Source organism: Protopterus annectens, chromosome 1.part1, assembly GCF_019279795.1.
Source record: "Protopterus annectens isolate FY-2018-M chromosome 1.part1, PAN1.0, whole genome shotgun sequence".
NCBI classification, from domain to species: Eukaryota; Metazoa; Chordata; order Ceratodontiformes; family Protopteridae; genus Protopterus; species Protopterus annectens.
The window spans coordinates 273,070,175-273,097,094 of NC_056726.1; the positions used below are offsets into that span (position 1 = coordinate 273,070,175).

The following is a 26,920-nucleotide window of genomic DNA, read 5'->3' on the forward strand; positions in this document are numbered from 1 at the left end:
AGTCATCCTTTCTCAACAAAGGCATAATGGACTGCACTATGACCATTTGGATCTTTGCCTGTTTCACATACTAGTTCAAATGACTGTCATCCAAAATTGGCCTGAGGCCCCTGTTTTTTGTTTATCTTTGCTGGTCTGGTAGGACCTCCTGGATGACTCAATTGTCAAGCAGCTTTTTTTTTTTATATATATTTCTAGTGATGCTGCCATTCACTGAGAGGGTGGAACATCGGGAAGTTTTCTTGAGCAAGGGTAGTAAGAAAGAAAAAACTAGAATAACCTCTAGTATAATCATCCACACCCAAACATCTTCAGTGATGGACGTCCAGGCCAGGAGTGCAGGGATAAGCACCTCCCCAACTGCTTCCAAAGTGCGGCACCTGCACAAATGCTCAGGAGTGCTGATAAGACCTACTGGAGAAGAAATCCAAAAGCCCTGGTTTTAAGAACATGTGCCTCTGGGGCGACATCTAACATCAGAGTTTCCCCCTCTTCCTTGTAGGAGTGTATTACCAGAAGTATCAAGAGCAAAGTCTTGCAACTTGCAGAACCACAATTTCTTCCCTCCCTCACTCCTTCCTGGTTTCTAGAGAAGGTCCATTGTGGAGTATAAAACTGAATTCTTACAGCAGAAAAGGTTTTTCCAGCTTACTCACTTCTGGGTAGAGTTTCTTTTACCTTCGGCCAGAAGAAGGTCTTAAAGTGCTCTGCAAAGTTACACAGATGTATCCAGGCATGTCTACTGACAGTTATGTTGGTGCCAGGAGCTCGCAAACTGCCCTCTGTTGTGTTGGAAATGAGAAGCATAGACATATTCCATAGGACGTGAACAGTGGCCAACTGTGTGTCAACAGACTTGTTCTCCTCTGCAGATAGGGACCTTGAGAAGGATTTGGTAAGCTTCTTGGATAAATCGCTCTGGAAGCACATAACACCTGTCAAACAGTTCACTGTCCTAAGTACAAAGATCATTATAGCATAGACTTGCTCCCAAAATTTGTCCATTGCCCTAGACGCCCTGCTTTCCTTGGCAAGTTCCTTTTTAGTGGCTGCCACTGCCACCACCACCATGAAATCAACAGCAGGACCATTGCTCTAATACGGACAATCCTCAGGGGATACCAAAAATGTATCCAATTTGTGTGAGAGTAGGTTCAGCCACATCTGGTTCCTTCTATGCCAGCTTAGAGATGAAGTTGATCATCTTGTTGGTGACCCAAGAGGTGGAAGGGTCATCCCCTACAGCCTCGAGAAATAAGGACTCCTCCTGGGTGGAAGCTTTGAAGGACCAACTCCCCCTTCTAAGTTGTTCAAGGATTTCTCTGAATGCGATGTTCTTAAAGGAACCATGGGGGACCCCTCATCGAGGTCAATATCTTCAGTCATAGGTTCATAGGTGTATACTAGGCTAACAACCACTAGGACCTTTATAAGCATAGCCACGTAATCCAAATGTGTCCCACAAGTTATATGTTTTAAATATTTATATATATATATATATATATATATATATATATATATATATATATATATATGTGTGTGTGTGTGTGATTATTGGTTATGATAAGATTCACTGACTTCCTCTGTCCATCAGAGATGTAGGTGCCAAACCAGGGTGAATTTTTGATTTCCCATCCAATGGCCCAAGTTACACTTAAATAGGGTTAGGGAGGGACTTTGTTTCACATAGATGGGACCCTGTTCAAGAGAAAGGGAATTCACTTAGATATATATTTGTCCTATATATGTTGCAAGCAAAATTTAGGCCTTTAGATATAGTAGATCTGATGCTGTTTGTCTTGCGGATGTGCAAAAGATTCATCAGAGCAGGGTTGAGGGATGATTTGTATGCCAATCATGGATTACCTCTCAATAGTCTGTAGAAGATTGAGTATAGAGATAGTGCCTTGAGGCGATCTGCAAAGGACATTGTGTTTATGCCATGTATTCTTTTTGAAGGGGAACCTCTGCAGACATTCCAGTTGCTGGATGTGTCTGGTCAGGTAAATACAGAAGGGGGCCTTATACTCGATGGGTCTGGGTTAGAGCCAAGTATAGTGGTACAATGACTTCCCTAGACCTGGCTGCCATGCACTTATAAGTTGAACACCACAAAAAGGTTTTCTTACTACCTTAGATACAGATTAGTCAGTTTACTTTCTACATGTGTTTCCAGATCCCTGACTAGTGGGTCACCTCTTAGGGTTTGTTTTATTGATGACACAGTTTCCTGGGGTGGCTGACTTTCCAAAAGGTACTATAATGCATTTCTTGGCACTGAGTTTCAAGCCATGGCTTTGGCAAAAGTTTTTTGTCTGTGTTAGACTCCCTTGTAAGATGTTAGTGTCTTGGGAAGTTTCTATGACTGTTCTCAGTTTGCAATCATCTGCAAACTTGGTCACCCAGAGGCCTTTCCCATTGGCCTTGACGTCTGAGAAGTAGATGCCAAACAGAAGCAGGCCCAGCACACAGCCCTGAGGGACTCCCCTGGTGACTTCCCTCTTAAAGGAGGTGGTCTTTCTAATCCTAACTTCCTGGGTCCTATCTGTCAGCCATCTGACTATCTAGAGTGTTATATAAGGGTTTATTCCTGAGTAAATTTGCTAACTATGACCAAGTGGGTTATTATAGCAAATGCCTTAGGCAGGTCATCGTAGGCAATATGCACTGTTTTACCCTCATTGATTGCCTTAGTGATCTTTTCAAAGAAGTTCAGCAGTTTCAGTAGGTATGACCTTCCTTTGACAAAGCCAAACTGGGATGGATCCAGTGTCTGAAGGTCTCCTATATCTTTGCTGATCATGTCCATGATAATTCCTTCCACATCTTTGCATAAAGACTAGTCAGACTAATGGGTCTGTAGTTTTGGGATCTGTTGATGGTCCGCACTTATGAAGAGGGATGACTGCTGCAATCCTCCACTCTTGTGGCATCCAGTCATACACTACCGAGGGGAATCAATGTGCCTCCTTTTGCATGAATGCTTCTGGTGAACCTCCACAGTGGGGTGTTCTGGGGAGGACTCAGAAGCCAAAAAGAAGTCCTCAATGCAGACAGTCTCAAGACTTTGAAGGGCTGGTTATCCTGACGAGATAGTGGGCACTCACTGAACTCCCTTGGTGAAGGTTGGATTCCAGTGGGAATGGTATGCTCCCTATAATGAAAGAGCACCCTCTCGAAAGTTTTGATGCTGGAACTGAGCTGCCTAATGCCTAGGCTCTGAGGGGCAGGGACAGTTTTAAAAGTTTCAGAGTAAAGCCAGCCAGCCCCCCCCCCCCTCCCAGGCCCAATGCTGCTAACTCGATCTCTCAGGGTCCAAGCCACTCAGTGCCAGTTGGATCAGAAATAAGGTTGGAGATGATGTGATGTGGACATACCCATGGAAACACCTGGATCCAAAAGCCTCAGGTCTAAAGGCTGGATCAGGGAAGGAGTAATAATATGATGAGGGGGTGGACCCATGCCCACGGCAATGAGTTTCTGGAGACAGGAAAACTCCCAACTGGACTTGGGTCCTGAGGAACTTCCTTGTCATTCTATCCATGTCCACCATGAAAGATTCCTAAAGGTCTACACAGACCAGAGAGAGATGAAGCAATGAAAGAGGGTCTGGATGAGCAATGACAGGGTCTTTCCTGGAGGAAAGGGAATCACAGTCTGAGTGAGACCTGCTCTGGGGAGAAGCTCGGCAATGGCAAAGAAGGAGTGCTGGATCCAATCAAGATAAAAAATGATGCTGGATTTGGGGTTGAAGTCTTAGGAACCTTGTCAGACCTGAAGAGGATGAATGGTCCGGCAAACACTTTCTGGATTCCTTTGTCTTTTCTTTTTCCTTTTGATTTTCTTTTAGCTTGTCTAGACTCTTTCACCCTTGGAATTGTCAGAAGATTTCCTGGCAGAAGGGGAGATAGCAGAAGCAGCAGAGTGAGGAAGGGAAACTTCTCTTCTGGAGCAGTGAGAAGACTCTTGATAACTAACTTGCTCCTTCAAAAATATGTCACAAAACATCCAACAGGCCAACCAATGCTGTAGGAAGTCACGACTTCAATTCCGTTTTAAAAACAAAAATGTCCTTTATTCCAAAAGGTAAGCGCTTTCATGGTGAAACCACCACTTCATCAGACCATAACAAAAAACAATGCTTCAAAAAACATATATATATGCACTCCAATCAATTCAAATGGACCAATAACAAGCTTCAATTCATATAACATTCTTAAAGACATACAAACTTAAAACACAGCACTGCCAATACTCTATGAACAGAATCACATAAATATTGTGTCAATCATTACAATAAAAAACTGTACGAATGAAAATTTCATCCTTCATCTTTACAAATAATATAGAAACTAAAATACTATAGAAAATATATAATAAATGGTACAATTATACCAATAAAATTTATATACCTGCCTAAAATGAGACTATTTGGGAAGCTTCCTATTCTTTAAGATGGGTCTTGTAGGGATTCTATCATTTAGTCCCTTTCCCCTGTCTGCTTTTAACCTGATGATCCATCTTATTTCTGAAGTTTCTGTATAATTAGATACGTCTCCCCCTCTCTCATTCTCCCATATTTCCTCTATGGCTAAGAATCTAAAATTATGTAGCTGTCCTTCCTGATTAACATGCTTGGCCAATGCATTGGTAAGGGTCCCTTTCCTAATGTTATTTATGTGTTCCCTTATCCTGTATCTAAATTTTCTGTTAGTTTTTCCCACATAATATGCGGAGCAGGCATTGCATATTGCCAGATAAACTATGTTTGTTGAATTACAGTCCGCTGTCACTTGAAAAGACATTATTTGTCCTGTATCAGGATGACTGAAACTGTTGGTAGTATCTATGTAACAGCACTGATTACATGTATTACAAGTGCTAGTGCCTTTCCTATTGTCATTTTTCCTCATTATTTCCCTCGGATAACATAACATCCTTTTTATTGTTTTTCTATTCTTAAAAAGAAAGTTCAGTTTATCGCCCACTATATTCCTAAGTTCATTGTCCGATACTAAAACAGGCCAGTGTTTCCTTATTATATTAATCACTGTGTGTGTGTTCCTAGTGTAATATGTCGGTATTCGTACACCTGTATTCACCTTGCTCCTTTCTGAAGCTATTCTATCTGAAGTTGTTTTGGATGAGAAATAGGGTTTACCTATATTCAGTCTCCATTCACTAGCCCCTTGTAATATTCTTTTTGTATATGAATCATTATATCCCCTTTGTTGTAGCCTTTCCTTAAATTCAATAAGCTCACATTTGAATTCATCATCTTTGGCAGTTAACCTTGATGTTCGTAGGGTCTGCCCCTTAACCACATTTCTGAAAACATGTTGGGGGTGCATGCTTCCTCTATGCAAAATCGCATTTCTGTGACAGTCTTTTCTATATATCTTAGTTGAAAAATCACCATCCACATTACAGATTATCTTGACATCTAAAAAATCCATTTCATCATAGGAACTTCTAACAGAAAATTTCAAAAATTGAGTACTTTGTTCAATGTATGTATGAAAATCTGATAACATATTTCTGTCACCTTGCCATAACATAAAAAGGTCGTCTACAAAACGCCTTTAAAATCTCAACTGAGGCCAATGGTCATTTTTCAAGACATATTTATTCTCCCAAGTAGCCATCACTATGTTGTCATAGCTGTTCGCTGATGGGGTGCCCATGGCCACCCCATCATTCTGTAAATATAACTGATGTTCGAATAACATAACATTGTTACTCAAAATTAATTCCATAAGATAGCATATTAAATCAATTTTCCCATGTTCCTCTCCACTCTCATTTATTAAATACTCCCTTAAATTATTGGGAATTGAGGTAAAAAGTGAGTGGACATCCAAGGTTACTAATAACATTCTATGGCTGCCCTTCTCTTGCTCTAAAAATTCAAAGAGATCTTCAAGAAAATGTTGGGAGTCTCTCAATATATATTTATTCTTGTTAACGACCTGTCTCAGTTGCTTTTCCACAAATATGGATATGGGTTGTGTGCTCCACCCACTACCAGAGACAATTGGTCTCATGGGTGGTTCTGTTGGGTTTTTATGAACCTTTGGTAAACCATGTATGCTAGGTATTTTAGGGTGTTCCACTTTAAAATAATTATATAGATCTTGTGTGATCTCATTATTCAGAAAATTCTCATAAAGAATTTCATCCAATCTCCCCAACATAACATTCATTGTGTTCATATCTATATTAGAATATACATTTTCATCACCCAGCAATTCATACATACTACAGTAGTAGTAACCCCTATCCATTATTACTACTAGACCACCCTTATCAGCCTGTTTAATAATTACTCCATCATCCATCTGTAATGCCTTTAAGGCCTCATATTCATTGTAGCTCAAATTAAAATTCTTACCTCTGTTTTGTTGTTTATCAAATGCCTCAAATAAATCCTTCTCACAAAGTTGTACAAAAACATCCACTATCGGGTTACTAAGAGGTATGAACGTACTAGGTTTTCTAAAAACCATCTCACTGTTGTCATATTGTCCCTTGAACAACAATTTTAATAGTACATTCGTACTGAATATCTTCAAATCAATAATCGTACCTGTTATGTCAGCATTCTGTGTGGGAATAAATGATAATCCTGTGTTAAGTATACTAGATTCATCATTAGTAAGTTCCCTTCTCGATATGTTCCACACTAAGGGGAATTCATCTCCCATCCCCTTTTCGCCCGTTTGTAACCTGGCGATAAGTGTTCTTTCCTCTTGGTTCGACCCCTGCTGTACGAACGATCCCGTGCCTCCATTCGGTTCAGCGAACGTTTCCTAATGGGAAAAACTTGAAAATCCATCTGTGGGTTTGGCATTGACACCACCGTTTGTGCACGTGCTCCTTCCGAAGTAGACGGTATAGCTTTTTCAAATGCCTTGTTCAAATATCGCGTGATGTTCGTAGATATTGTTTCAGTATGTTTTGTGACATATTTTTGAATTATTTTACCAACAGTTCATTTAACCTAGCCGCATCTTGTCTGGTGTTATAACTTGCTCCTTCCTTTAACCAATGCCCAAGAACAAAGGCAATGCAAATACAGCATGGTTAATCAAGATGAGCAGCCCCTAGGCAGTAAATGTACATGGCATGCACATCTGAGTTAGGAATATTACGATGGCAGGCTACACATTTTTTGAATCCTGAAAGTCATAACAAAAACCCAACATAAGTATCTAAAATTTACTATCCCTAACACAGTATAGCAAAGAAAGGGGACAGACTAAACAACAGGTCCAAAAGGGAGCCTAAGGAAACAGGTACCAAAAGGGAAATGATCAAAATTGAAAATTAAGTTGTTGTTTTTTTTAAGGAGTAAAGGAGAGGTAAGAAGACTAGAAAAGGATATTTAGACAAGGATAAAACCCTCACAAATATTGAAGGTATCAAAAAATCACAAGAATTACATTTCACTTAACTGAACCCAGCCTAAGCAATGGAGGTTGCATCTACAGCAAGCAAACAAGATCTGAGGCAACTCTTTAGTTACAGGAGCTTTTGAGTTAGACAGGAGCCTGAGCGATGGATCCGAAGTCCAAGAGTGGCAGAAGTCAGATCCTAGTCAGATCTGATAACCCATCCATTAAAGAAAGGATGGAAGAGACATCAGATCAATAAATAAGTAAATGGTTAGTCTAAGGCACATAAATATAGAAATGCAGCTATGTACTTTTATCAGAGAAGTGCCTTACTAGAGAAACATGTAAATGAATACAAAAATACCATGTGAGCTTTGATCATAGCACAACAGACAAGTACATATAGCCAAAATCTACACATTTAATTACATTTGATGCTGTGATACTACACTGAATAATGTCACATACTTCTCTGGGTGTCGAATCCAAAATGATGGTGTATCTTTCTGAAACTCATTTAAAAGACGAAACTGCAAATAAATGCAAAATAAAAAATAAAAAAATAAACTTCAACAGAAAGATATCTTAAATTTATAACAAACAATCCATATAGAAAGAAATCAGGATGTACCTTCTTTAATAAACGAGCGATGTCTGGGTTGGCAATATCCACTCCAGATGCAACATTAATAATCTTGTTTTCTCTAAATAGAAAATATGTCTCTATGTGCTTGGCTTAAAAAAAGAGAGGAAGAATATTGTTAAAAACTGTTTGCAACACAGCAAGATAATTCATTAACTAAACAAGTAACTCATTCTCACCTAAACAATGAGGTAATTGCACTTTGGCAGACAACCTAACATTATAAAAATCAAATCTGACAATTCTGACACTGACAACCACAGGGAGGACAAAAATGCTCCAAGTATTCTCCCTTTGCTTCAGCATCCCCAAGAGCATTGCATACAAAGACAACATGACTAAAGCAGCGCTGCTTCTGATTCCTACACTTTCTCAAGGAAGCTTATGTGTCTATGTAGAATTTGACTACATGGTGTGCAAGTCAAACTGAGTGTAAATGCACTCTGCAAGAGGGCATTCTGCTAAAAAGTGCAAGTTTTCTTTCTGTCCTGCAAGATATAAATTTCAGAATTTCATTAGTGCTGTTTTATCATAGGGTAAGGCTGTGTACGTACTAATTTCTATGAATATTACTGAGTAGGACTGATATGCTTCACTGTATTTTATGTTATGATGCATGTTTTTTGTGATGGTACCTGCTGCTCTGAAAAATGCCCCCCCCCCCTCGTGCTGCAGTTGATACTTGAGACAAAATTATAATTAAAACAGAGGAACTGCAGGAAGCACATCTTCTTAACTGGTGGTGTGAGGGCTTTGAACTCCATAAAAGTCATGGTTTATGATGTTTTTCTATTCCTGTGCTTTCTAGGTTTGTTTGTGGTTCACACAGGTGATAATGCAGTATGCTCAAGTTTCAATGGATTTGTCTCACAGAGTTTGTTTTCACATACTCAAGTGTTTCAATGGTGGCTCTAGAATTGTTTCATTGACTTGTACAACATTCTGCATTTTATAGGTTCATACTAGGCTATCTGCCCTAGGGCATTTATAAGCCTAGCCAGAGTGTGTATGGCTTTCGCCACCCATTTTAAATTAATTTTGCTATGCCCTTTTTCGAGGTTAGTATACTGTGCCTCTGTCTAACAGTGACACAGAAGTGATACCCAGGGTAAACCTACGATCTCCCATCCACTCATCAAGATTCCTCTTGAAGAGAGTCAATGAGGGACTCTGCCTAACCTGGACTGGGATTTTATTCCAGAGTGAAAGGAGCCTCTGGGTTATGAATCTGTCCCTCCAGCATGTACTATTTATTTCAGTGCTGAGGTTCAAGTCCCTCGAGCGCGTAGCTCGATGGGATTTGGATTTTCTGAGGTGCATGTCCATTAATTCCGGGTTGGACATGGCTTTATACGTCAGACACAGATCGCCTCTGAGCAGGCGGTATGCCACTGAGTAGAGCTGGAGTTTCTTTAACCGGGCAGCATACGGCATCTGTTTGAGCTCCTTGATCCTCTTGGTGAGGTACTTTTGGGGTCTTTCCAGTTGATGCAGGTGTCTGGTAAGGTACATCCCAAAAGGGGCATTGTACTCAATTATGGGCCTGATGAGCGATGAGTAAAGAGGCACGATGACCTCCCCTGATCTAGATGTGAATCCCTTCATGATTAGGTGGGCTATATAAAATGTTTTTCTAACCACTTTGACCACGAGGTTGTCAAATGAGAGATTGCTATCAACTTGGGTCCCCAGGTCCCTAATTACTTCTTCTGTACTTAATGGATTACCACCTATGTGGTAATTTGTGGGCACTTTGTTTTTGCCAAAGGGGATGACTATACACTATTTGGTGTTTAGCTTGAGGCCATGGCTCTGGCACCAGATGTCTGTTTCTATGAGGCCCTTTTGGAGGATGCTTGTGTCGGCTGGAGAGTCTATTATGGTGCCCAGTTTGCAGTCATCTGCAAACTTGGTCAGCCACAGTCCTTCCATGTTGGCCTGTACCTCCAAGAAATATATACCGAACAAGAGAGGTCCCAGGACTGAGCCTTGTGGGACGCCACTTGTAACTGGTTTGGAGTCTGACATGGCTCCAGCTATTCTAACCATGTGGGTTCTGCCCTTGAGCCAGTTTGCAACCCATCTAGTGACATAGGGGTTTATATTTAAGCTGGTGAGCTTATCTATAATGCCCGAGTGGGGTATTGTATTGAAGGCTTTTGCGAGGTCCAGGTAGGCTGTGTGGACCACCTTCCCCTTGTCAATGGCCTTGGTGACTGTTTCAAAGAAATCGACCAGGTTTAAGAGGCAGGATCTGCCCTTAACAAAGCCGAACTGGGTAGGATCCAGTGTCTGTAGGTCCCCAATATCTTTATTTATAAGGTCCATGATGATCCTTTCCATAGTTTTGCAGACTAAGCTAGTGAGACTTATGGGGCGATAGTTTCCAGGATCCGTTGAGGCACCACCTTTGTGGAGAGGGACCACTGTTGCTGTATGCCACTCTTTGGGTACATATCCTGTAGTAAGGCTGAGATTGAACAGTAGTTTTAGGTTTGGGTTTAGCTCTTCTTGGAGTTCATGTAGGACGCAGTCCGGGACACCGTCTGGTCCCATTGATGCTGTGTTTCTTGCTTTGGAGAGGGCAGCTCTTACCTGAGCATCTGAGATGTCAGGGGGGCAGCACTCTGCTGGGATAGATATTAGCCCTTTTGATGGGGGGGGGAGAAGTTTGCACTGAACCTGTCAGCTAGGATGTTGGCAATGTCTGTGGGTTCAGTGTATTTTTTGTCATTTTGGACTAATTCTGAGCATATCTGGGAATTCCCACCCAGGTTCCTAACATAACTAAAGAAAGCCTTGTGATTATCCTTAGTGTCCTGTGCAATTTTTCTCTCGAAGCTGGCCTTAGACGATTTTATGAGTGCCCGTAGTTTTTTGTTAATACTGATCAGAGATGCCTTCCCTTTTTGGGATTTTGCTCTATCATGTAGTAGCTTCCTCCTTCTATTGTATAGTTTGTTTATGGTTGGGGTCCACCAGACAGGACGTCTGCCTTTGGAGGATTGGGTCTTGGTTTTATTTGGAATTGCATGATCCATGCATTCCTGAAGGTGTTCACAGAATGCGTTTATAAAGGATTTTGTGGTCTGGGTCAGATATCCACAGGCCCGGGGGCTTTGAAGGATTCCACCTCGGTTTTGAGGAGTGTGATATTTGCTTTAGAGAAGTTTTTCACTATGGTTTTCTGGGCATGGGGTGGGGTCGGGATATGAATATCCAGTGAGATTAGTTTATGGTCTGATCTTACCAGTGAGGGATACACTTCTGGTCTGGAGTTCCATAGCGTTTGAGTTTATAAATTCTAGGAACCTTTGGGCTAGGGTGTTGGAGCTAGAGTAATGCTCCCAGTCTATGTTTGGGTAGTTGAAGTCACCCAATATAATGGTGTTTGGAGAGACCTTCATATTTTCCAGTGTTCTCAGGAAGGCCGAGTGGGGTTCCTGGGTTTGGGAGGGTGGTCTGTAGCAGGCTATAAACTCGAAGGCAGTTTTACCCACTGTTAATTGCACATGGATAGTCTCTGATGCTTCGTGCTGTGCCACCAACCTGGAGGTGTGGGTATCTTTGACGAATATTGATATTCCCCCTCCTTTTGTGGTTTGGTCCAAGTTTTGGGGCCGAAAAGCATGGTATGAGGTATAACCTGGTATGAGGTATAACCTGGCTGAAAAGCATGGTATGAGGTATAACCTGGTATGAGGTATAACCTGGCTGAAAAGCATGGTATGAGGTATAACCTGGCTGAAAAGCATGGTATGAGGTATAACCTGGTATGAGGTATAACCTGGCTGAAAAGCATGGTATGAGGTATAACCTGGTATGAGGTATAACCTGGCTGAAAAGCATGGTATGAGGTATAACCTGTTAGTTAATCTTCCATTATTTCCTTCTGGTATTAACCACACTATATTATTACTCCATTTGGTATGCCACACCGCAGATTTTTTTTTTTTTTTTTTAATTTAAGCCTGTGTGAAAAGGTCAGGTTTATTTACAATGGTCATCAATTATAGCTAAAGAGAATCAGCTGTAAGGTCAATACAAATAAATAAATACATGTACAGACAGGAAAATATTTTTTTAAAGGTGTGACTATTTAGTCACAGATGGCCAGCTTCACAAGTCAGGTAGAAAATGTCCAAGAGCCATAATGATTTACTTGAACAAAAGAAATTACAACTGTTTCAAGCTCAATATTTAAATTTAGCTAAAAAAGGCCTTAAAAGAAATGGCCATAAAACAAGTAGCAGTCAGAAAAGAAGAAACTCATAGCACTCACTGTTCAGTGAACAGAGAGACAAGATCACAAAAAATATTTACAGAATCTCATTAGAATGTAGTAACCTGCTCCCAAGCTGAATTAACATTTTCAAATATATCAAACTAGAGAAATAATCATTCTAAATACTGCATGGACATTAGTACTGCAAAGAACTTTAGTCTGGCAGTTAGCTTAAAGAATTAAGGAACTGTTAATGAGCTGTTTCCTGTAGTTCAGTAGTGGAAGGTTTGATTCCCTACTGCCTAACTGTGACTGGGCAAGTCACTTAACTAGACACTGCTCCCACACAGTCTGAAAAGGATCCATGCAGATCAAAATTCTATCCTGGAAAACACATACAAATAAAATAAATAACTTTAATACATGGTGAAAACATTTTAATTACTGTTTGTGGCATAGCTGTCCTTTAGTAGTTCTTTTATAATACTAAAATAAAAGAAAATTAAATATTTGCAAAGCCGTAGTCTAAAAACAAACAAATCATTTTACCTTTCAGTATAACTACTGAGAAAACTGGAACTTAATGGAATTACTACAGAAATCATCTTGGGTATTAATTTTAAAAGAAATGGAAGTGAGAAGGTTAGATTCAGTACCTCCAAGAAATATTGGAAAATAAGAAAAAAAAGAGAGAAAAGATAAATATGACAGTAACAGAAATCTGAAGAGGATGGTATATAACACTGTTACTGTTTGGCTGAAACAGATCTTCCAGTCTTTTAAACAGCAGGGTTCGGTTAAGACCTCTTTTCTTATTCATTGCATTATAAATAACCAGGTTTAAAATGCTACCCAAGAAGAATCAGATGTATTATTACTGCATCATTTCATCTATGAAGGGACTTTCCTGGGCAGATCTGTTTGAGATTATACTCCCTTCCTTTCCAATTCATCTCATTCTTAGAATCTCCCTTGCTCAAGGATTCATGGTGTTCCTAACTCTAATCTCTACACAAATGATATAAGAACATATTTGTTTTATCTAACCATCCAAAAAAGTAAACCCAGTCCAGGGTGGCAGGAGTTAGAGAACAGCCAATAGGTGAAGGCTCAGAAGACTGAGTTTTTAAGTATTAAAAAAAAAAAAAATGATTCCTGGAGTCAGAGTCCAAGAAATATTGCTAGGCGGAAGTAACTATGCGGTTACTGCACAAATGTCAGCAACAGATACATTTTGAAATAAGCAATGGTATGCAGTCTCGCTTGAGATGATCTTTATTTATTGTTAGTTAGTTAGTTAGTTAGTTAGTTAGTTAGTTAGTTAGTTAGTTAGTTAGTTAGTTATTGGCATTTGTTTATGGGAGGTCCAACTGAACAGTGCTCCTTCTCAGTGCAGACCTGGGGAGAAAAGCTCCATTATACAGACATCATAGACATTATCTGCACTGTTTCATCATTTGCAAACTCATGAGCAACAGTTCCATTATTCACACATCCTTGACATCAGTTACATCATTTACAAATGGGTTTGATTAAAAATGACAGTTGCATGGGTTGTTTATGAATTACATATATATATATATATATATATATATATATATATATATATATAAACTGTCTTTTGGCTTTTCCTGGTTAGGGGTCGCCACAGCGGAACTCCGGTCTGCTATGATTGGCAGTAGATTTTTACATGCTGGCTTGCCGGGCCTAACACACAACCTTCAACGAAGGAATGCCCATTCACGCATGTTGACACACAGAAGACGCTCTAACTGAGAATCGAACGTGCAACGGCTAACTGTGAGGCGACAACGCTACCGCAGCACCACCACCGCAGTGCTCACACACACACACACACACATATATATATATATATATATATATATATATATATATATATAAATATAGGGTCATAAGTGATTACTATGCTAATGGCACAAGAGCCTTTACAAGCCTAGCCAATAATACCCAGGATATGACAATATTATATCTTAATTTCCTAGATATGGAATGGGGTAGTATCGGGGTAGTGGGTCTTTGGGTGTTGGAGCCTCGAGTCATTTTACAAACTGCCTCTGTCCATAAGGAAAATGGACAGTACACCGGGAATTAATTTATCGTTTCCTATCCATTTATCCACATTCTTTTTGAAAAGAGTGAGGGACAGGCTTTGTTTTACAATGGTGGGACGTTTATTCCACAGACAAGGTAGCCCTTAGGATACAAATCTGTCTCTCCAGCAAGTTTTGTTAGAGACACAAATAAGGTTCAGGTTCACAGACTACATAACCCTCATATAATTTTTCTTGCAAATATGTAACATTCGCATCAGGGCTAGATCAGAGAATGCCTTGTAGATCAGGCATAAGTCACCTCTTAATAAACAATATGAGATGGAGTAAAGGGATAGGGCCTTTAGTCAGTCCACATTAAGACATGTGTGTTATGCTTTGTATTTTTTTTTTTAGTGAGAAACCTCTGAAGCCACTGCAATTGGTGTAAATGCCTGGTTAGGAACATACAGAAGGGAGCATTGCACTTGATTATATGCCGGATGAGGGCCGAGTACAATGGCACTATGACTTCCTTTGACTTTGATGCCATGCATTTACTTATAAGATGAGCCACACAAAAGGATTTCCTGACTTCTGTATCTACTTGGTGGTCAAAGTTTAGGTTAGTATCTATCTGTGTTCCAAGGTCCCTCACCACTGGGTCTACTTTTAGGAGGTGTGCTATCAATATTATAATTTGCAGGGATATCTGATTTACCAAAGGGTATGATTACGTATTTTTAGCATGCAGTCTTCAACCACGGTTTTGGCACCAGTCATTTGTCATTTTTAGGCCTGTTTGCAGGATGTCAGCATCATTTGGGAATTTGATAACTGCTCTCAGCTTACAGTCATCAACGAACCTGGTGAGCCAGAGGCCCCAAACATTGGCTTTCACTTCAGAGAAGTATATACCAAATGGGGGGGGGTGCAACACTGAGCCCTGTAGGGCACTGCTTGTAACAGGTTTCTTATCAGATGTGGATTCACCTATCTGGACATGTGTGAAAGGTTTGATTCCCTCAGCCTCTACTGCCTAACTGTGTGAGAGAGTCTGCTATCCACCTGACGATGTAGGGGGTTATGCCTAACACAGTAGTTTATCTATGATCCCCCAGGTTGGAGGACTGTGTTGAAAGGTTTGGGCAGGTCTAGATAAGTGGTGTGTGCCTTTTTACCCACGTCCATGGCCCCAGTGACTTTGTTAAAGAAGTCCACCAGACTGAGCAGGCAAGATCTCCCTTTGACAAAGCCAGATTGGGTCTGGTCCAGCAATTGGAGATTTCCTGTGTCATTATTGATCAAGTCCATGATAATTCTCTCCATGGTCTTTCAGGTAAGACTGGTCAAGCTTACAGATCTGTAGTTCCCTGGGTCAGTTGACGGGCCCCCCTTGTGCAGAGGAACAACTGTTGCAGTCTTCCATTCCTCTGGGATAAAGCCTGTCCAGATGCTGTGGTTAAAGAGGGTTTCTAGTAGCCCTGATAGCGTCTTGTCTTAATCTATTTAAGAAGCATCCTGGAATGTTGTTGGGACCCATGGCAGATGTGTTTTTTGCTTTATGGAGCACAGTAAGGATCTGTTCCTTGTAATGGCTGGTAGGGGGATGGCAGCGAGTATTTCTTTAGGTGTTGTAGGAGGTGATGGGAGGGAGAAGTTTGAACTGAACTTGTTGGCCAGCAGCTTTGCTACAGTTTTAAGCTGGGTGTGAGTCTTGCCATTCATGATTAACTCAGCACATTGCTGAGCATTTCCCCTGAGGTCAGAAACTTAATTAAAAAAACCCTTATGGTTATCTTTCACCTGGGAAGCTATCTTTGTTTCATAGTTTGCTTTGGCAGATTTGACGAGCTCTCTAATTTGTTTGTTTAGACTGGTGAGTGCCTTTTTGCATTGCTTTGTCTGTTCCTTTTTGGCTTTGGAGTGTATTTTTTCCTTCTGTTTATTTTTGCCAGTAATCATAGAATTGACTCGGACAGGTACTGCCTCCTATATGTAGCTATGAATGTGGTTGTACAGCGCCTTTGTGTACAGCACAGTGTAGGCGTCAGTGGCATCCAGGTTCAGAGGGGCTTGGAAGTTGAATAAACTGTCACTTAGTGTGAGGTAATTGGCCTTAGCAAAGTTTTTAACAGGTGTGCAATTTGATGGAGGTTCTAGGTTAGTTTTAATTTTAAAGAGATCATTTTGTAATCAGATCTTACCAAGGAGGAGTTAATACATGGGAGGGAGAAGCATCTCCCCATGTTCGTGAGTATCAGGTCTAGGATATTTGTACCTCAAGTTGGGGAGCTAACTAGTTGCTCCAGGGTGTTTGCATTCGCAAAGTCCTAAAATCACTAAGCAAGTGAATTACGGCCTGTACAAGTCTCCCAGTTTATGGAGAGGTAGTTGAAGTCATCCATAAGTATGGTGTTAGGTTGAATGTTAAGAGATTCCAGTAGGTTTAGGTAAGAGGTGTGGTTTTCCAGATTCAAGTTAGGGGATCTGTGGCTAGTAAGGATATGATAGGGAGTTGTATCTATGGTTAGTTGGGCACGGAGCAGCACAAGCAAGTTATGTTGTTGGACTGGACTAGCAGTGTACTGGTGCTTTATGAACACTCTTTTTGTTTTATCTTGAGGTGAGGGGGATCAAAATGTATGAAAGGCATTGTAGCATTTGATAGCTGGGGTGCTGTCCATGGCTGTGAACCATGTTTCTGTGATTGCACATATGTCTGTGTTCCCCAGGCTGAGGAGTGCTTCCAGAGACTGCAGTTTTTATTTAAACTCCTAGTGTTGTGCAGAAGTACTTTTAGGTGGTCATGAGTGATTTTTGTATGTTGGAGGGTTTAACAACTTGATATGGCCTGAAAAAGGCACTATGGGGATAGATAAAGTTTGTGCCAGTAGCCAAATGGTGACAAGCACCAACCATCTCTAGCAAAGCATCATAGCTTGTTGATCATGTCTCCCCAGGCTGAAAGATACTGGATCTCCTGTTGTGACACCAGGAACTAAGCCAACTGGTGAAGTCAATATTTTTTTGCTGGTACTATTGCATCATCACTGGTGAAGGTAGGATGCCACACAAGGCAAGATTCATATCCACCTGGGACACATATTTAGAGAGCTCCATCATGTCTCTCTTCATATAGTCCAGTGAGTTATGTCTTAGATTATTTACACCCAAATGGATTATGACTGCATCATACTGGTATATGCCTTTTAAAGACCTAAGTGCACATGTAGTCTGGCAGGTCCTAGCTCCAGAAAGACAGGTCACTGTGATGCTCTCTTTGCTTACCCTGGTAACAAGGACATCAGTATGTCTTGTAATGGAATTCCCCAATAACTAGAATGTTAGGTTGTGTGGAGTGTTTCCTTATGGGCTTGGAAGCTGGGCTACTATGATTTTCAGAGTTATGTGACGTGCTGTCTTTTCTGAGTGCGTGCAGGACCACTGAGAGATGCTTTTAGGTGGTCTTGGAGGTTTGGTTAAATTACATGTGAGTACCTCTGCATATGTGGGTCTATGTGTTTGTTCCTTAGTGTTGGTAGCAAGTGCTTTGGGTGTAACACTGACAGCCTGGTTTGCATTTTTCATGTGTGCATGTGAAAGCTTTGTCGCCAATGCCATTGTGTATCTACATCTCTCACAAACTGTGTCTGTCTGTTCTAAAATTAAGTGGCTGTCAGTGAACATGAGGCAGTTACTACATTGCCTCAGGATAATCATATCCACCAGGCCACAAACAGAGATGACGGAAGTGCCTATCCATTATACCAGATCCTTAGTAGATGGGAAGAAGAGTCACTTAAAGTCTAAGTGAGAGTGTTTAGTAGTATACCACAGGATGGCTTGTAGTGGTGCTGCCCTCTGAGCAAATTGGCAGCTCTTTAAGAAACTGTGAACAGTGGGCAACTGTGGAGAGCATTTCCTAAACAGGACTTTAAACTGGAGAGGTTTGTATATATACAAGGCACAGGTAAGCCTGTTTGCACAATGCGGCTTTTATATTAGCAGGATGAAAGATTTTACAGAGTTAACCCTCAGGCCAATCAGATGAACAAACAATAAGGCTACCACTTGCAGTTACCAACTCAGATGGGTTGAATCAACCTCCTGCTCCCACCAGAGTGCAGAAAGACCCTCTTAATGTATAGCAAACTGGTTTTGAGCTTAAAAGCAGTAACAAATGCTCTGCAACAAAAGGCAGAACTATGCAGTATCAGGAAAACTTGGAAACAAGTTCACAAACCCAGAGAAAAGTTTCCAAACACAGAAAAATGACTGCAAAAGTAGGAGCACTTCTAAAAACACAGGAAAAACTTTGTTTCTTTCGGCTTTTCCCGGTTAGGGGTCGCCACAGCGGAACTCCGGTCCGCTAAAGAATGGCAGTTGATTTTTACGCACCGGCTTGCCAGGCCTGACGCACAACCTTCAATGAAGGTACGCCCATTCATGCATGTCTCCATGCAGAAGACACTCTAGCTGAGAATCGAACCAGACAGCATCTTACTGTGAGGCGACAACGCTACCACAGCACCACCACCGCGGGTACAGGAAAAACTTTGTAAAACTTAGAAATATTTTGACAAACTCAGGAGAACTTTGGAAAACTCAGAACAGCTTTTGCTGTATCTGAAGAGGTAAGGTTTTGGTTTCATTTCTCTCAGCATTTCCTTTACTTTGTGTTGCTTTTCAGTCTTCAGCCCATTACTAAGTCAGCTAATGATGGATGGAGTCTCTTTAATGGAATATTCCTATACTGCAAAAACAAGAAATGGCAATCTTCGTGTCTTTTGCACTACTGCTGTTTCTCATGAGATTTTTAATTACTTGGATAGTTCTCTCCACTTCCATGTTTGACTGCACACAATGTAGACCAGGTTTATTTGTCCAAATCACTGAAGAAATCTTCTGAATTCCTGACTTGTACTTCGAGCATGGTCTAATGTTTAATGCTGCCAAGTTCATGACCTCTTGTCATATGCATTGTACCTCTGTGATGAAAAAGAATGACTTATTTCTGTGGTTCTAACTTGACTATCTTTTAATAAATAAATATAATCCATGCTCACAGTCACAATAATTCCCACATCTGTCTAACTGCAGCTAGTTTGTCTCTTCCTGAAGAAAAGAAAAGAAAATGCAACAGCATGGACAAATGTAACATACTACCTAGTTTAACCTTCATCTTCTCGCAATGAAGGTTAAACTAAATTTCTGGATCCAAAGCTTTAAGTTTTGTGTTGATTTTGTGAGAAAATTCTCAGTTGCATTTGGAGTATATTTCCACTGAATTCCAAACGCAATTCTTGAAAACAAACAAATTTCATAATTTCTCCATTTGGACACTAGAATAGTGAGCTGTGTTGTACCTTTAAGAAGCATTTCTAAGGACACCATGTCCATATAAGTAGCAAGCACGTGCTAGCTTCAGTGTCATTTTGAGAAGTACAGCCAGAATGTGAACATGTATGTGTGTATATATATATATAGCAAGTTTGTTTACAAGTTAAAGTTACTTAGCCTAATTTCTTATGTGTTTGTACATAATAAAGCTGCTTGAACAAGAACATTTCGAACTTCCCGGTTTGATATTTCGGTGTTCGGACACCTCTGCGTTCGACGTCGTGACATAGACCCCAAGAACCCACTAAGTTTATCTAGTTCATCTTGACTAGATGAGTGACATGGTGTCAGGACCGAGATTCCAGAGACTACTTTTCAGAGCCACAAGGTGCAGAGTTAACAGTGAAGGCAAACCAAGTGAAACAAATGAAAAAATGACCAGAAACAAACTAAAGGTAATGAAAAGTGTAATACTGCAGGTCAGCCGTAAAAGCGCACCCTGTATATTAAGTGTATAATCCACCAGGTTGTTGCAACTGATGTTTGTGCTGGCTTGCTTTTTACCTTGTATGCATAGTTATATAGCATTCCTCCGGTAGCCCTGAGGGTTGACCGCAAAACTTAAAATATCATTTTGTATGATTATTCCTCTAGGTTGCTCCAATTATCTAGTGCAGGCTTGTGTTGTACCTTGGTCACCTACTTGCGACCGCTCTACCCATGTGGAGCTGCTACAGGCTACCTCCGGTACCTAACGAGTGCTCTGTGCTTTGTGATAATGTAATCAACTTCACTAGGCAAGTTAATGGCAATGAAAACAAGTGGTTCTGTAACCTTAAGGGCTTAAAACTAAGCAGAGCCTATTAACACATATAAAGCACTCATGGTATCAAATGGGAACTTAGAGGGAACCTTTATTTAGATAATGCCTGTGTAGTATGTGCAACTAGCTGATAACTGCACAAACTACAAATACCCACGTGGAGCTGCTTACAGGCTACTCCAGGTACCTAGCGAGAGCTCAGCATTTAGACAACAACGTAATCAGCTTCTCTAGGCAAGTAAACGGCAGTTGCAACAAGTGGTTCTGCAACCTTTGTGAACATTAAAATGAGCAGAACCTATTTACAAACATAAAACATTCTTGGTATATAATGTATCATTAGTGGGAATCTTTACTTAGATAATACCATGTATAGTGAGCGCATGTAGCTGTTAACCGTATAAACGCTGAACAGACAAGACTGTGACACCATATATACATGCTTGTTTTAATTAATACAACTTAACATAATACTTGTATGCTAGCCCATATCCCTACCACGCTAGAATGCACATGTAAGTTCCTTACTATACTGCAGTACTCGCAGAGCACAGCCATTATTTAAAGACTTGTTCTTATAGAACTTATTAAACATAGAGGCATCTGCATTGCAAATGTACAGATTATATTATGAGTGCCATCTGTGGGCAATATATTCAAGTAGCCCTCCCTTGTTAACTATATAAGCAACACTACAGTTTAAATGTCTGTTCAGTGTTTGTAGCCTTGTTATACATTTTCAGATGCTGTGCTACTTTTGACTGTTGTAGTAGTGCTATACCTTACTATGGTGATCTTATACTAAGGAACCTGAAATAACTGGACACCCTAGGTGTGCCTACTAGTCAGGCCTGTTTCATACTTAGCATATCTGTCCCTGGGAAGATGTTTGGATTACTACTACTGCAGTTCTATAGTTCAGTTTTGTATTACCTAGTTAGAACTTAAGGCACTGTGTACTTGACATCTGTAGTATTCTTTGAGTTCTTAAGCAGTGCCTTGATTATGTAAATGTACCAAAGTAAGATACAGGAATAACTAGCTTGTAATTTTATCCCATGACTTCTAGCATTGTTGAATGAATGTACAAATGCTGGTTTGTTTTTATCTTTCCCTGAATTACTTCTAGCATTGCTGAATGAATGTACATATGCTGTATTTTCTGAATTGCTTAGTCACATTGCCTGTACTCATTTAATAAGGATTTTTTTATTCTTTTTTCTCTCCACTGCTTTTTGTCTTGTTCCCTAACTGTTCCCAGCTCTCCAGCTTGCTTACCCTCCACTAGGAGTTAAGAATCTGCCTGCCTAATAAATAAGGACCCTTTCCAAATTACCTGCTGTCTCAGTGCTCTGTATTCTTACCCCTGTGCTCTTCCAAGAAAGGAAGAAAGAAAGTATGTGTTTACCTAATACTGGCTCTAAAGCTAACATTTAGTACTATTAATTCTTGGTGTTTGTAACTGTACGTTTCCCAGCTTGGACAGCCAGCAGCCATACCCCCACTGTATCCTGTAGTCAAAATACATATCCTTTTTTCCTTATTGCTCCCTTCTTTAGCTGATCAAATCTCCTTATTTAGTCCTAGACCAGCCTTTTCCCATAAAGAACTACTGCTGTAATATATTTGTCTGTCCACTAGGTGGCACCCTTATCCATTCCCTTTCATTTGTTTATCCCACTATCCTATAACATACTTCTACTACATTCTGCTGTCTATATTTGCTCTTATCATTCTTTCAGCTTACCTCTTACTTTTCTGTAAGCACCCACAATCCTCCTATAAACACTACCACTGTACTTCGTATCATTCTATAATTACCTACACTTTAACTTACCTTTAGCAGTCAGCATTCCACTGATTGTTCATCTTAAGCTGTTTCAGTCACTTGTCTCTACCCACTCCGTTTGCCCTACAGACTCACTCTGCTCCCCTACCCTGCCCCCAATTTCCACCCACCCCAGTGCTCCTACATTTATTCCTCTAAACCACACCCCCATCCCCTCAAAGCCAATCAGACAATCTACCACATTAGCACTCCCAACCCTTCTTGTTACATTTACCCCACCTTTTTAAAACTTCCTTACCTCCCACATAGTACCTTAAACTAAACCATCATAATGCCTATATTACCTATCCCAGTACACATAAAGCTAATACTCTTGGCCTCACTCTTACCTCCTCTAACTATAGCCTATCTGTTAACCTCCTATGAACATCCAATATGTCCACAATTTCATTACCCCTCCAAATATACTGCCACACCAATAATAGCTATTTCCCAAAACCACATAAACATTACATCCAGACCCAGCTACCTACAAGCTAAGTATCACAGACTGGCACACATCAGGTATAACAATCTAAAGGCTAAGAGATCTCTGTACCAATATTGTAAGCTTCCAAATCCTATATGCAGAATACACCAGCACTCCTTACTTGATGGGGACATTCATCCAAACCCCAGCCCAAAGAATACTCCTACCACTAAACTCCATAGCCCTAACCTCTCTAGTACACAAACCCCTACCAGGCCTTCACACTCGCTCTTTATAGCACATCTCAACATACATAGCATTAACAACAAAGTTGCCCACCTCCACGCCAACCTAGATGTCCACTTATTTGACATCCTTTGTCTAACAGAAACATGGCTAAAACCTGCAACTAAAGATAATGAAGTCATCCCAATACAATTACAATATCCTGAGACTAGACAGCACAGCTAAGAAGGGAGGGGGTAGCAATCCTTTACACAGCAGACTTACAAGTTATCCCATCAGACCTTAAACCACCTCTAGACAATAATGCCAAAATCCTTATTTCTACGATTCAGCTTAATACTTGTAAATCCATATATATAATCTGTATCTACCTTCCTCCCAGTAATAACATAAATACCCTTGAAAATATCCTTAACTGGCTTTCTATAAACCTACCACAAGAAACTATAGTCCTCGGTGACTTTAATATCGACTGGAAGTCCTGTAGTACTGAATACCGCACTACCCATATTAACATATATTGCTTTTCTCAAACTATTACTTCTCCAACCAGGATTAACAAACCCAATAATAAAGAAAGTACCTTAGATTGGATTCTCACAAATAATCTTCATCAAACATACAAAGTAGGGACCCTCCCAGATGATCTAAGTGACCACTCAGTGCATAAGATCAACCTAACCTACCCAAGTACTTTCAGGACAATACGGACCAAAAAACATTTTAACCCTAATTCCAGACTGAACTTAAGGCTTGTAATTGGTCAGCAGTAAAATATCTCCCACTTGATGAAGCCGTAAAATATTTTAATTCCACATACTTAGCCATCCTAGACCACCATGCACCAACACGCTCTATTAGAAATAAGATTAAACCTGCCCCATGGCTCTCAAAAGAAACCAGGCAAAAAATCTTTCTTAAAAACAAATCCTGGGCTAAATGGTGTACTACTAAAAACCCAACAGACCAGCAAAAATTTAGACAACTTAGAAATAATACAAAATAGCTATTTTCTTAGATAAAATAAAATTTTACTTCCAACTCCAGCAAACTCAATAAAATAAGCCACAAAAGTTTTGGACTAGCATTAACAAACTACTACACCCAGGCCAATCCATTACACCAAACCCACAAGGCTCTAACCTTGAGAATCCCATACAAACTGCCAATGCCTTCAATACCTTTTTCACAGAAGCCATCCAAACTCTTGCCAATCAACTATCCCCAGATAGCTCAAAACTGCCAACTTCTACTACTAGCTCACTTCCTTCATTTCAGTTGCAATCAGTTCCAGCTTCCCTCATTTGCTCCCCTCTCCAGAAACTAAAACCAACCACCCCCTCAGCTGACCAACTACCTGCAGAATATCTGCAAAAAGCAGCTAAAGCCATAGCCTATCCCATTTCCATACTGATTCACAGAACCATAAATGAAGATACCATCCCAGCTATCTGGAAAATCTCTCACATTATCCCCCTACATAAAGGTGGTAACTCAAATGACTTTTCAAACTATCGTCCCATAGCCTTACTTTCTCCACTGGCAAAAATAATGGAAAAATGCATCCATAGGCAACTACTTCACCACCTAATCCAAAACAATTTACTTGCTAACTGTCCATTCCACAGTACCACCACTGCCCTGTTATCCTTTACAGACTGCATTAATAAAAACCGTAACATCAACATTCTTTCCTCTGCACTCTTTATCGATCTTTCTAAAGATTTCGATATGGTTAACCACTAGCTACTTATAAATATACTCAAATCCTTTTCACTTGAAGCACTGGTTATAAAATGGTTCCAATCATATTTAGACAATAGACAGCAAGCTGTGCTATGGGATAATTATCTACCCACCTCCCCATTTCCATCAGTGTCCCTCAAGGCTCCATATTAGGCCCACTTCTATTCTCCATTTTTATTAATGACCTACACTCAGCAATTCCTCAAGCTACCTGTATACAATACGCGGACTCTACAATAACATGCTCAGCCACTTTTCCATCTGAACTACAGTCCCTAACCCAAAAGGCATTTAATACTGTTGAAAAATGTTTTTTTACAGCGCTGCCTCCTCTTGAACCCCCCCCCCCAAAAAAACAAAACTTTTGCTTTTCACTCCAACCAGGAAGTCCACCCCAGTAGATTTTACACTCATATCTAATAATGGCACTCTCATATCTCCTGACCCAACCACCAAACTCTTAGGAATAATAATAATAGATAGCAGCCTTAACTTTGATACTCATATTAACAACACAATAAAAACAGTCAATAAGAAATTTGGGTCCCTCTACAGAATCAAACCCTACCTTGCACCATTAGCTAGAACCACTATTGCCCACACTCACTTAATCTCCACACTCCTCTATGCTTCACCTATATATACTAATCTGTCAAAAAATAACCTCAACAAACTGGCAATCTCCTACAATAAAATTGCTAGATTTGCCACTGGCACTCATCACTGTCTTAAACTAAAGCAGCTAGGATGGCTAGAGCTGCAAAATCAGCTTAAATTTTACCAGCTTACTATTGCCCATAAGACCCTTTACCAACCTACCAATCCTCTCTAGCCTCATTACCCCTTACAAAAATCTTAAAAACTTAAGTTCCTCAAATAAACTACTTGTTTCTACAAGCAAATCCAACAACTTGGCAGGAGACTCTCTGTTCTCTAACACTGTTATAAAAAGATGGAACCTACTCCCCACTGAACTTTTATCGCTGTCTTCAATAACACTTTTCAAACAAACTGAAACTATATCTTAGAACACATTGGTTATGCCCCTGTACTAACCCTGACTAGCTCACCATCTTTATACAACTGGTTTTGCTCTCCTTTTACTCTTCTGTACTAACTCAAGACTTCTCCTTAAATAACCAAAGAGACCATGATCTTGTAATTTAAGTTAATGTATATAGAAACATCATTTTAACGCATAACATTTTTTAGTGTTTGTGTTAAGATTGTTAAAAGTATGGTATTTTGCTAACATCATCTGTTATAGTCTTGTACTGTAGCAACATTTTTTTGTAACTGTGTGTGTTGGAGCTTATCTCCCCGGGTCTCTACTGAAAATTGACATGTATCCAGCTGGACTAGCCGGGTCAACAAATGTAAAATAAAAAAATACATAAATAATGAAAATGTGCACAAATGATTTATTTTATAGAAAAGATAAAACGGAGCATTACAAGGGCACAGAATGCATTACTAAGCAAACAAATAGTACTGAGACATTTATTAAGCAAACGAGTAGCATAAAAACGTTTATTAAACAAAATCCTTGAAATTAAGATATCTGATAAAACGATGATCAGAAAAGCACATAAGGGGCTCAGAATCATTTGGAATTGCAAAATGAGCACGTTTAAAGTAAAACGAGCATGTTTAGGGTTAAAACGAGCACAAGAAATTATAATGGGCATGAAAAAAGATTAAATGAGCAAAACGAATATAAATAAAGGGCAAAAAGGACATATTGAGCATAACTAAAGCAAGGCAACTGCATGTTTTTTGGCGAATTACTGTGCTTTGGCATAAACTATTATTTCACATTGACCGAAACCGTGAACAGCATAACTAGAATTATTCAAAGTATCTTAAAGTAGGTAAAAGTGCTTGCAGTAAATTATTACTGTGCATTTATTCTGTAAAGTTTATTGTGTGTAAAGTGCAGTCAAATACAGCCATTTCGAAAATTTTCTTATGTTGGGTGTGTCCGTTCGTACAGTGCCATTACAGGGTGTTTCTTGCACTGTACAGAGTTATTTAGCAAAGTACAGCCATTTGGGGGAAATTTCAGTGTGCTGTGTACTGTTTATTCGTAAAGTGAAGTTACTTCGAAATGTTTCTTACTCTGAGCTTCTTCTGCCCAATCTATTCACACAGTGCAGTTATTTGAAATGTTTCTTACACTGATGAGAAGTGA

The 26,920-nt window shown here is 40.0% G+C and overlaps 1 protein-coding gene across 1 annotated transcript in view; it reads right to left on the reverse strand.

Moving 5' to 3' along the window:
- TBC1D32 (TBC1 domain family member 32) overlaps nucleotides 1-26,920 on the reverse strand; it is a 1,886,357-nt gene that overhangs the window by 1,815,679 nt on the left and 43,758 nt on the right. Inside the window, exons 3-4 of the mRNA XM_044086982.1 lie at nucleotides 8,026-8,129; nucleotides 7,863-7,924 (exon numbers count right to left, since the gene is read on the reverse strand). Of these exons, the coding sequence (XP_043942917.1) occupies nucleotides 7,863-7,924; nucleotides 8,026-8,129 (166 nt within the window). The remainder of the gene's footprint in view (nucleotides 1-7,862; nucleotides 7,925-8,025; nucleotides 8,130-26,920) is intronic.